The following is an 11,718-nucleotide window of genomic DNA, read 5'->3' as shown; positions in this document are numbered from 1 at the left end:
CCCCCCCCCCCCCCCCCGGGGTTCCAGGGGGCGTTTTCCCGCGGGCTTTTTTCAACCCTTGGGGCCCCCTTCCCCATCCCCCTTGGCGCGGGGGGGGGCCCAAAAATTTCCCCCCCCCCCCCCCCCCCCAGCAGCCCACGCCCCCTCGCCCCCTTCTCCCCGCCCCCTCTCCCTCGCCCCCGCCCCCCCTCCCCGACCCGCCTCTCCCCGCCCCGCCTCTCACCGCCCCCCTCTCCCCGCCCACAGCCGGCCCGGCAGCCGGCCAGGCAGTGTGGTCGGTGCACGGAACGCGCCGGCGCCGGCAAGCGAGGCCATCGAGATGACGGTGCGATTGCCCGAGGTTGCCCGAGATTTCCCGAGATTATTCGGCAAGCGAGGCCATCGACGGCGTGTGATTGGAGGGCAGAGCAGAGAAGGGGGGGGAGGGGGGCTAGCTCACGCCACGCTCTGCTCGACGCGTGCAGGCGGCCAGCGGCGGCTCCGACAGGTGGGAGCAGGGCGGGATCGTCGACTAGCGGCGCGCGCCCACCATCCCCGGGAGTGGTGCGTCGTACGTTACGCGGGGCGAGCCTGTAGACGCATTCATTCCCGCGTGTTGCGTGGCCGGCCCTGCTCCTCCCCCCTCCCCTCTAGATGCTGCATGCGCGCACGTCTGTGAGACGCTGTCTCGGTTTTGCGCTATACGTACGTTCGCGTACTTTTATGTTCGTGTGGTGCTGGTGCCGTCGCCGCTATTTCCCTTGGCGTGGCCCGGACTTGTCCTCGTTTCCCTGAGCGATGGGACAATGTTCTCTCGCGGTTTCTGCAGACCAAGGAGATAACGTTTTAGGCATCCGCCGCCCCACCGCCCGAGATGCTGTGGCGCCCGGGCGCGCGCCCGTTATTGCGCGTTGGCGAGCGTGACTCGCAACTCCACTCGCGTTTGCGGTCCACGGCCAAGCGGCTCCCCCCACCAAAGTTGAATCCTCTCCTTAGATACATACATAATTAAAGCGATAAAGGCCTAAATCGTATTTTTCACCGTGCACACACAAAACCATAATTGTTATAAAGCACAAACCCCTGCCAACTTGTGGCAGCTACTAGGCAGCCCCAGCCCCAGCCGCCAGCGGCAGCGCCAGTGGCAGTGCGCGCACATGAAGGGTGGGGGGTGGGGGGTTAGGGGGGTGCCTCAAGGGAACTACATGCCCGATCCGTTGTTGCCAGCGCAGTACAACCCGTGTCGACACCCTCCAACCTCGAGCTACATTACCTCCCCTTCCAGTGCGGATGTCCAAACTCCCTGCCGATGGTGCCAAAGGAGCCCCCGCGCGCCACGAGCACGGCTTCGCACGCTTGGGCATCGTCCTCGTCGACCTCGTCACAGTAGCTGGCATTAAGGCCACGCAACCCCGGCAGCCCCTGGACGAGGCTGATCACCCCGTCCCCGGTCACTGCAGTGAAGGACGCGTCGAGGGTGATCAGGCTCTTGCCATGCGCCCCCACAACGCGCAACGCACTGTCGTCACAGTCGTCGCATGAACTCACTTTGAGATGCATGAGTCGCTGGCATCGCTGCAGCAGCGCCCCAAGCGCTTCTGCTAGCGGTCCCTCGCACTCCCACGCCAGCTGCTCCAGAACCCCGCTGTTGTGGGCGGCGAGCGCAAACAACGGAGCTGCGGTCACTGCGTGGCGGGCAGTTTGCGTTGTAGACGCCGCGTCGAAGCCTTTAAAGGTGAGGATGCGAAGCGCCGGGCACCCGACAGCCACCGCCGTCAAGCCAACATCGGTGAAGCCCCATTGGTCGCCGCCGTATCCACGCTCATCGCCAATGCGGAGGGTGTGCAGCCTTTTGAGCTGGCCGATGGCGATGAGAGCCGAGTCGCGCAGCCCATCGAGGTCAGTGACGTCGAGAAACTCTAGCGCGGTGAGCTGCGAGACGAGAGTCGTGATCGTGCCGTCGCTCAGTTGGTAGTGGCCACCCAGGTCAAGCCCCGTCAAGTTGGTGCAGGCGCGCAGATGAAGGGCCCCCGCATCCGTTAGGTCCGACGGGCCCTCGCCCAATCCCAAGTGGCGCAGCCGGCACAGGTTCTCTGAGATTGTACGGGCAAAGTCGTCGGTCGGGTCGCAGCTGTCCAGCTGGAGAACGACTAGGCTTGAGCAACGGCGGGCCAGCAGCAGCATCCCCGCGGCCGAGATCGGCGTTGTGCAGTAGTACAGACCACTGTGTTGGGAGCGGAGATCCTTGCCCGTCTCGTCAATGGTCGACATGCGAGTGCCTGCCTCGATGTGGAGTTCCGTGAGCTTCTCGCACAGGCAGAGCGACTCAAAGGCAGCAAGGGAAACCTCCGCTAAAGGGCAGACCCACACCTCCCTCAACTCGCGGCAGGCAGAGAAGAGCGCAGCCAGCGAGGCCTGGTGGTCGGCAAAGCGATACCACTGCGCTTCACGCAGGTCGAGACGTCGCAAGCGCGGGCAGCCGCGCGCCACCGCCCTGCATTGAGCATCGAACGACAGCCGTTGACACCCCTCGCACTGCGGGCTTCCCTCGCACGGCTGGTGTGCCAGGACGGGCCCGAAGAGGTCTTCAGCAGTGAGCACCGTAGTCCGAGCGTGCTCTGCCTGCACTGTTGCGTGCCAGCCGCGGCAGACCAGTGAAATGCGGTGCAAGGCGTGCCAAGGAATCTCGAGCACCGCGATGACGATGTCAACGCGCAGGTCCATCGCGCAAGAGAGAGCAAAGCTCGCTTCCGAGCTCTCACGCCGCGCGTAGGGCTAGGGGCTAGGACGACGAATGGAATAAAAGAAAAAGTCTTACGCTCGACATCTCCGCGGGCCGCCGACCACGTGTGTGCGCATGAAGGCGGTCAGGTCGGCAGAGGGCGGCCAACAGGGCTGCGTGCTGGCCACCAACGGATGCTGCCTCCCCTACCAGAAGGCGCTGCGCACGCAAGACGCAGCGCAGGTACCCCAAGGCGGAGTTCGTCATCCAGGCTGACGACACGTCGATCAGGGCGGCCAGCGCTGACGCCGAGAATGTGCACAAGGCGCTCAAGGCGAACAGGAAGGCACTCTGCAACACGGTGTCCAACGTGAAGAAGGTGAAGTACTTTCGGCCTGGAGGCGGAGTGGAGGGCATCCCGGCGGAGCAGCTCGAGATGCAGGGCGGCGAGCTCGTCGGCCTCAAGCTAGTCGGCGTGTACCTGGCCCCGGACACGGAGGCCGGGCGGAAGTGGCAGCGCGACAACCTCTCGGCTGACTTTACGGCGCGCTTTTCGGTCCTCGAGAGGGTTGTCGGTTGACCAGCTTCGCGACGACGACAAGAACCACGATGTCCGGCAGCTGCGATACTCGATGATGCGCTGCCGCAGCTCAACGCCGCACTACTGGATGCGCACGATGTACCCGTGTGTGGTCCGGCCAGTGCTCGAGGAGGTGGTGGAGCCGGCGTTCAAGAAGTCGTTCGTGCAGCTGGCTGAGGCGAGCCACAGCCCGCAAGAGCTCATCGACCAGGCCTGGGAGGAGGCCCGGCAGGACGGGCGCTTCGGTGGCTGCGGCCTCGGCGGGCACGCACAAACGGCGGATGCGAGCTTCGCGGCTGCTGTCCTCTCGGTCTACCCGTCACTACGTGACACCTCGTCGCATTGCGGGGCATGCCCCTCTCCCCGGTGGCAGGGGATGAGACAGTGCCGATGCTGCAGCACTTTGCGCAGCATTACAATGACATCAGCCAACGGCGTGGCGATGTCGCGCGCGTCTACGCGGTGCGCGCACGAGACCAGGAGTTTGGCCTATGCCACACGTACGAGCTTGGCCGCTTCTGTCCGTCCATGCTGCCGTCGGCGCAGCGCATCCCGCCTATTGGCGACCTCTTCACGCAGCAGAGCACCTCTCCAGTCCCGAAACAGGGCACGCTCGCTGCTGTCGGGGCCCACGAAGCGTGGATCGCGTGCCTGGCGGCGTGCGAGGAGATTGACAAAAACACGCCGCAGTCGGAGCAGGCGATCAGTTCCAGGGAGGCGACTCGCTACATCTCGATCTCCCAGTTCGACGCTGCTGGATGGCTCGACATGCGCCCTGATGGGCTCTACCACACGAAGATGGTGTCGGCGATGTTCCTGACGGCGATACAGCGCAGGCACGGGCTCTACTTGTCGGTGATTGCGCCCACTCTCGCCGAGAAGGCTGCCACGGGCGAGCACGTCACGGTGGCAGATTACAAGGGCGACTCCCTCGCCAACTCCAACAAGGGCGACCGCACCTCCAAGCACAACAGGGTGCTAAGGGCCGCCCAGAATGCCATCCGGGCGCGCTCGGTTGGCAGCATCATCCTCGCTCCTCGGGGACAAGGAAAAGCCCGAGGTGACGCGGCACCTCAACGACACGTCCGTGAGTGACATCTGCGAGCTCGGCGGCGACTTCGCCACGATGCGGGACGTGCATTACGAGGTCAAGTGCTGGAACTCTCTCATCAAGTCGACGACGTCGGGGAGAGGCTCGTGGGAAAAGGGTGGCAATGTCCAATGTGGCATCGGTTGGCCACCTCTACGGGTTTGGAAACACGCTGGATAAGGCGTTGACGGCGGTCGTGGGGTGCAAGGAGCGTGGCCGGCAGGTGGACGGGCCGCTCGACCACTCGACTGGAAAGGGATGGGTCAAAGACCATGCGTATGGAGACGGATGGGTCGAGAAGAATGGGTCAAGGAAGTGGACGGGGGCGCAGTACTACGACGCGAAGTGGGTCAAGAAAGCCATAACGCGGCTGGTGCTCGTTGAGACTTTGGGTGGCATTGCACCGCCCACCAAGCAGTTCCTCCACGTGTTCGCCAAGGAGGCGGCGGGCAGCAAGACGGACCGGACGGAGTACGTACGGGGCGGCGTCGGCGAGCGCCTCCTCCTTCGTCGTCCACCACACGCAGCAGATCTCCATGGCGGCGGTGGCGGGCGACGCCGAGAACATCAACAAGCAGGCTCGCAATGGGCGTAAAGACTGGCTCAACTCCCCAGCGCGTGCCAATTGGGTCAAGAACAAGCAAGAGGCAAACGGCTTCTTACGCTCGGCCCCAGTGGGTGGTGCCCGCGCCGCCTAGCTCTGCGGACGGGCCCCCCCACCCTTCGTGTAATCATGTAGTCCCCACAATCGCTGACGTGGGATCGCTTGTCATGTGAGAGAGTGCGTTGTACTACCGACTTTTCTTTTTCTTACCAGGGCAAGGCGCCCCTTCCTCTTCTGCCCAACCTCTTCTGCCCAACCCTTCCCCATGAACAGGGCCTCCGCCGAGGCCCTAGAAGGGCACGAGTTTTCCAATCCATCAGCGAGCCACATCCCCGCACCACCGCAGGGCGCGTTGGGTTCGGACCAGGCTGGCAGCTCGGCTACGTCCTATGAGGGCGAGTACAACCGGCTGCAGGAGGAGGCGCTGGCGGCGCTGGCAGCGGTGCAGCCTACGGTCGGGGAGGTCGCCCAAACGATCGGCATTTCGGGCGGGCGGGTGACCAACTACCAGGAGAGGTTTGGCATCGAGAACAAGGAGGTGGCCGCCCTCGCGAAACGGATGGGCATGTTCATGAGGGGAGAGCTCGACGTGAAGGATGTCGGGCTGATGGTCTGCTGCATCGGCCCCACCGTGGACAACAAGCTGGAGGCGAACATCAACAACCGCGCCGTGTACGGGCTCGGCGCGTGCGTCTGCTGTGTGGGAGGAGAGCGCACCCTCGAGGAGGAGATTGCGGCGCGCAAGCTGGTGGCGGAGAAGACGCGAACGAAGGCGCGGCATCCCCCCCCCCCCGCCCGCCCGCCCGCCTCCAACCCCGCACACACCCGCCGCCGCAGCTCGCCGAGAAGGAGCAGCGCGCCGCGCAGCTAAGGGCCAAAATTGCAGCGCGCGTGAAGCGCGAGCAAGAGGGCGCGAAGAAGCGCTCCTTCGTCCTCAGCAAAGGGGCGATGTAGCTTTTAGGACTGACGCGCTTGCCATCGCGCCGTCTCATGGTGTGTGTGTGATTCCCAAGCAGTAGCGGGGAACGCGCGGACTGGCCGTTGTAGTGTGCTGTATATGTCTCTGCGCGGGTCTCGCGCTTGCTTTATTAGTCACACAGAGTCCCCGGCTCACGGTCGGCTGATGATGTTGTATATGTGATGATGATTGATGTATGAGATCATGCATCATGGATCACGCGATGCCACACGGCGCCGCGCTTTTTGCGGCGCGGCGCGCGCGGCACCACACGCGAACCGCAACCGGGAAAACCGGCGAACCATGCCACAAGCCGACAAGGCACAAGCAGCACCGCCAGAGCTGGCAAAGGAGAAACATCTGCGGTGCCCGCGTGAGTGTCCAGAAGGGCGAATAGCCTCGCACCCCACCGCGGCGCGCGGCGCGGCGGACGGGCAGCGCCTGGCCCGACACACACCCTCTCTGACAGGCGCGCCCACCGTCTACCACAGTCACACCGACCCACGACCACACACAACGCCCCCCCTCCCCCGCTCCCCCCTCCCTCCCCCACACCTCCAGGCGTGCTCTACCGCCTGCCGAATCTACCCGCCCGCTGTCGGCGCGGCCCCTCTACGCAGCCGTCGGCGGCGCCTCGAGCGGCGGCACCGCCGCCTTGCCGCCCCCTTTGCTGCCCTTGCCGCCGCCCTTGCTGCCCTTGCTGCTGAGCCTCTCCTTGCTTTCCCTCCCGCTGCCGTCGCCGCCCATCCCGCCCTTGCCGCCGCCTACGAACCAAACGCCGCCGGGTCTCGCAGCCCACACCGCCAGCCACACCGCACTCCGGGGCCGGCAGCCCCACCGCCGACATAGCCGCCGCCGCCGACGCCGACGCCTCCGTGCTGCGGCGAAGCGGGGCCGGGCGGGCGGGACGCGTGCTCCTTGCGGGGCTTGTGTGGGTGGTGATGCCCGCCGCCGCCGCCGCCCGCCGCGCCCGCCGCGCCCGCGCCTCCGCCGCTGCCCAAATAGAGTACGAGCAACGTGAGGAGGAGGCAGGCGCCGATGGCGTACAGCCGGACTGGCGGCTGCTTCTTGCGCGTGCCGCCCAGCAGCGACTCCTCATCGAAGGAGCCGCGCGTGCCGCCCCCCGCCTGACCACCGACCATCTCATTGGTTGGTCCCTCAATGAACTACGTCCAAGGAGCCGCGGGTGCCCCGCCGCCCCCCCCCCCTCCCCCCTCCCCCCCCCCCTCCCGCCTGGAGACCGAGCGAGGCCGCGCCGTCGAGATTGGACACGATCAGCCGCGCGTGCACCGGCTTGAGGCCGACACCAACCAGCTCGTTGAGAGTAGCGCGGCTCAGCGCGTCGACCGACGAGTAGCCTGCGCCGTCGAGGGATCCCTGGCACGCCTCGAGCCCGACGGAGCGGAGGAAGGCCGCGACCTCGCCCCCGGCCGGGTCGGAGCTCACCTGCCGAGGCACACCGCCGAGGCTTGCCGACCGAGGTGGGGAGTGTGCACAAGGCGCAAGTGCGAGGTGGCCGCGTCGTTGGGGTGCGTGTTGCTGCGGTGCGGGAGACGTGTGTGTTGGGCAGGGGCGGCGCTGCGAGAGCGCGGGCGGCCGCGGACGGAGGCGATGCGGACGGAGGCTCACCGAGAGGGGCGCCGTCGACAGCCCCGCGTTGGAGAGCTCGCTGAGCATCAGCTTGGCGTGGCCGGGCCGGACGCCAGAGTCGACCAGCTAAGGCGCGGCGGCGAGAGGGGTCGGTGAACGGAGAGGCGGTGCCGTCGGCCGCACGTGCGGGCCAAGGGCCCGTGCAGTGGCCAGAAACGTGCGACACGTGTGCGTAGCGCGTGGGACAGGAACTGGCTGTGTGTGGGACGGCGCCTCCTCGTACGTCGCGCCGCGCAGCGCCTCCATTGAGGTGTAGAAGCCGTTGTGCACCACGGCCTGCACGCACTGCTCGAGCCCGAGCTTGGTGAGAAATGCCGTCACCTCTCCCACGCCATCCATTTGCTCTGTTCCTCGACCTTCTCTGTCAGCAACAAGCGCCGGCGCTGAAAGATGGGCTCGCACAAAAGAATTCTTGCGATCGGCGCCTGGAGCGAACCGCGGTCCGGTCGCGCCACCGCGGCTGCGGGGTTGATAGAGCAGGCCGGCTGCGGCTCCTGATGTACCTCCGCTTTTGGGTGGCGGTCGCGCGCTGCCGACGGCGCTCGCCGGCGCTTGCGGCGCTACGGCGCTCGCGGCGCGCTCGTGGCGTTCAGGGCGGCTCGCACACGCACACACACACACACACCTGAGACACACACACACACACACACACACACACACACACACACACACACACACACACACACACACACACACACACACACACATGCATGCATGCATGCATGCATGCACAGACAAACAGCCCCTTCCGCTGCCCCTCAAGACCTTCCCAAGGGGCGAGGACACGCGCAGGCCGCACCTCTAGTGAGGCCCGCATAGTATGTGGGAGACTCATGCCGCCGCCCCTGCCACCCCTGTGTCAGTGTGCCCGTGGTAGTGAGAGACTGCCGGTGAGAAGCCGGAGGAAGGTCGCTAGACTGAGATGAGACCGCCAGTGGAGTTGGGAGTCCACCGTGCACCGCGCTGCGAGCCTGTCGTGTCCCTTCACCCTTGTCAGGAGCAGGAGAGCCCACCTGTCCCCCTGATCGTCCTTCCAAAATCCTGCTCGTGCAGGTGTGGACCCTGTCCTCCTCCCCTATCCCTCGTTTGGTCTGTTTTCTTTCTTTCTTTCTTTCTGGTGGCCGGCGTGCCGTCCTCCCATCCGTCCCTCGCTGTCCGTTTTCTTTCTTTTGAGGGCCAGCAGTTAAAATCGGTACGAGACTGAAAGATAAAAGGTACGGAGGCGGAGAGTTTTTCCGAAAGGGCCGTTCCTTGCTTTTACCGCGTACGCGCGTCCACAAGCCACAACTTCGTCTGGTGCAGCGTTGAGCGTGGTGCAGCCTTCCATCGCGATCTGCTGCACGAGGAATGGCGTCCGCGCCCCAACCGTATTCGTATGCCGTGCTCGTCGTGCTGAGCCTGCTATCTGGCGTCTTCAGCGGCCTCAACCTCGGGCTCATGTCCCTGCGCGGACGGGCTAAAAGGTGGGCCATTTTTTTCTGAGAGCGCCTTCGTTGTTAATAGTACAAACCCAATGGTCTCTTGCGAGCGGTCCGTCGTTGCAGTCGCACACACTCACACGCCACGCCTCACCGCGCGCCCACCCGCTGCCCCGCCCAGGCGGGAAAGAGATGAGGACATGGGACAGCGAAGGAGGAGCCCAAACACGTATGGGAGGTTTCGTTGATGCGTCACGCTGCCCGGCGTTTCTCACTTTCCGGGACAGCCCCGCCCTTGTGAGGCAGGAAAGTGACGGCTACCCCGTACGCCCTGTCGCATCATACTCCATCGCCGACCGCCCATTCCCCCCTCCTCGTTCCCCCCTCGAATGCTCCGGACCCCGACAAGCCGCCCGACGCTGGGCCTCTGCCCCGCACGCTCCCGCCCCTCTGCCCCTCACACACACCCAGGCCCGACATGCACATACAAGACAAACCCGGCTCCTGCTCTCAAAAGAAAAGAAAAAAATTTTCCCTTCTGGCAGCGCCATCGCTCCTTTCGCCCGCTCCGCCGCCTGGAGATCGGCCGTCGTCCATCGCCTCCGCCAGGACGGCGTCGCTGCGAACGCGTCGCAGTTTGGCGACCGCGCCTTCTGGGAGTCACGCTACACCGCAGGCCGAGCGCCGCGGGAGTGGTTCCTCTCTGCTGGCGCCGCCGCCGACAGCGCGGCCGCTGCACTTTTATCACACCGCCGGAGCGGCTTGTCGGCCGCAGATTCGCCGCTGCGCTGCCTTCACCTCGGCTGCGGCACCTCCGACCTCGGTGCGGCGATTTGCGACGCGCTGGAGTCCGAGCACCGCCTCGCTGCGACCGTGACCAATGTGGACTACTCTCCCGCAGCCATCGATGTGGTGGCGCGGAGGGCGGACCCGCGCCAGAGCTACCACGTGTGGGACGTGACCGACGGCTCGCAGCCGCCCGCGCCTCCTCACGGCTCCGGTGCCATCTTGACGGCGTGTGGCCCGTCCACAACACGTCCATGACACGTCCATGACACCGTTGATGACACGCTCCCCGCACAGCGTACGACCTGCTGCTTGACAAGGGCACCCTCGACGCGGTGCTCTTCTGCGGCGAGGCGCCGCTCCTCGGCTACCTTGCGGCGCTACGCCGCCTTCTCGCCGGCGATGGCGGCGGTGGCGGCGGTGGCGGCGGTGGCGGCGGCGGTGGTAGCGGCGGCAGCGAGGGAGGCGGCCTCTCTCCTCCGCCGCTGCTGGTACACTTTAGCGACGAGCCTCCGGAGCTGCGCGGCGGCCTGCTGCGCGCCGCCTTTGGCGCGGAGGAGTGGGAGGTTTCTCAGATGCTGGTGGACGGGGAGGAGGGCTGGGAGGGCTGGGACTACTTTCGGTACACGGTGGCGCGTGCGCGCGCGACGTATAGCTAGGTGAGCGGGGGCAAGTACAACATCGTACTCTGCAGTGGATGAAGCTCTCTAAGAAGGCCATACTGATAGCCGCGAGAGAGAGCAGAGTACGCGGTTCTTTCACAATCACATATGCCCGGGGCCTCATTGCTCATATATTCGGCACCTCGAGCTTCGTCATGCAGAGAGTGGTTCTGCAGCTCGGAATTCTCGGTGCCTCACGTTTTGGTTGTCGCCGTGTAATTGGTAATCTGGTACTTGAAACATGTATAACACATGCACACATGACACACATGCATGCACTTGCATACGCGCCCAGCACATGCAATTGCATCTCTCGGCGCGGTCCTATCTCGAGTATCCGTATCCAATGCCAGTCTGCCCCACGTGCGCGACATGCACAGCATCGCGGCTGAGGTGCGTGCGGCTTAAAAAGTGCGTACGTACACGCACGCGCACCGAGAGGGAGGGGCTGCTGTTCTAAAGGCTTTACGGTAAAGCACTTGGACTGGTGTGGAGCACTTGGAGTGCGCAGTTGGTAACCTCTCACACCCAGGGCCGGGGAGCTACAAGAAGCGCACCCAGCGGGCCGGATGCTCGGGGGCGGGCTACGGGCAAGAGAGCCCTGACCCCTAGGGGGGTGCGCGTTCGCAAGGAAGGGGCCATAGAGCTCTAAAGTAAACACGGGTCTCCGAGGGTTGGCTCCGTCCGTGTACCGGGTTTCCCCTTAACTGCAGAACTAAAAGGATGGGAGAATTTACGGATTTTGAGGGGGAGGGGGGCGGGGGAGGTGTTCACGCCGATTTAAGAATCAAGTCACCGCCGCTAGAATGGGAATGGGTCTTTGCACTGGGTCTCCAGATAAGCGGCGCGGTGCTCAGGCTCGGCTAGAGTAAAGGCTAAAGCCGTAAGGCCGTACCACCTTCGTAAGGCGTTCTCGCACGTTCGACTAGTGGTGCGCCCGATCCCCCCACAATTTGCGCATGCGGTCCAATCACAACAAGCGAGAGGCTTAATGGTTAAACTGCCTCTGCGGCACGGCCTGCTGGTGCTGCACTCCAGCACCACACAAACCACATGCATCGGCCATCGCGAGCTCTGGACCAGTGCTATGAGTCTGGACGGACTGAGGAGTCCGGAGAGGTGGAGGAAGGTAGAGAGAACCACACCACTGGAAAAAGACACGCCGGGAAGCTTACATCCTTTGAACGCCCCCAAAAGCCAAATCCGCGCCGCGGCGTACGTGCGCCGCAACGAGGGGGCGGGGGGGCAAGGGTTTGCCTAGACATGTAA

At 64.9% G+C, this 11,718-nt stretch overlaps 3 protein-coding genes across 3 annotated transcripts in view; all 3 read left to right on the top strand.

Moving 5' to 3' along the window:
- EMIHUDRAFT_462903 (hypothetical protein) overlaps positions 1–695 on the top strand; it is a gene marked incomplete at its 5' end in the record, with an annotated part of 2,932 nt that extends 2,237 nt beyond the window's left edge. Inside the window, 2 exons of the mRNA XM_005782390.1 lie at positions 244–325; positions 465–695. Coding sequence (XP_005782447.1) covers positions 244–325; positions 465–658 — 276 coding nt within the window. The 3' untranslated portion in view covers positions 659–695. The remainder of the gene's footprint in view (positions 1–243; positions 326–464) is intronic.
- Positions 696–5,203: 4,508 nt separating this feature from the next.
- On the top strand, positions 5,204–6,444 carry EMIHUDRAFT_434496 (hypothetical protein). Its single transcript, XM_005782389.1, has 2 exons — positions 5,204–5,747; positions 5,813–6,444. Exons 1-2 carry the CDS (start codon positions 5,241–5,243, stop codon positions 5,927–5,929), a joined length of 624 nt encoding a protein of 207 aa, XP_005782446.1. The 5' UTR covers positions 5,204–5,240; the 3' UTR covers positions 5,930–6,444.
- A 2,486-nt stretch (positions 6,445–8,930) lies between these two features.
- Positions 8,931–10,683, top strand: EMIHUDRAFT_462901 (hypothetical protein; the record flags this gene model as incomplete). The annotated part of the gene is made up of 3 exons (XM_005782388.1): positions 8,931–9,046; positions 9,583–9,958; positions 10,141–10,683. 3 exons carry the CDS (start codon positions 8,931–8,933, stop codon positions 10,444–10,446), a joined length of 798 nt encoding a protein of 265 aa, XP_005782445.1. The 3' UTR covers positions 10,447–10,683.
- Positions 10,684–11,718: the final 1,035 nt, after the last annotated feature.

Source organism: Emiliania huxleyi (assembly GCF_000372725.1).
Source record: "Emiliania huxleyi CCMP1516 chromosome Unknown EMIHUscaffold_19, whole genome shotgun sequence".
Taxonomy (NCBI): Eukaryota; Haptophyta; order Isochrysidales; family Noelaerhabdaceae; genus Emiliania; species Emiliania huxleyi.
This window is presented reverse-complemented; position numbering and strand designations above follow the sequence as displayed.

Excerpts from the sequence above, each read along its gene's own strand:
- EMIHUDRAFT_434496 (XM_005782389.1), top strand. The coding sequence starts at position 5,241 with ATGAACAGGGCCTCCGCCGAGGCCCTAGAAGGGCACGAGTTTTCCAAT. Across the intron at positions 5,748-5,812 it reads CGGAGAAGACGCGAACGAAG|CTCGCCGAGAAGGAGCAGCG; the intron begins GCGCGGCATCCC and ends CCGCCGCCGCAG.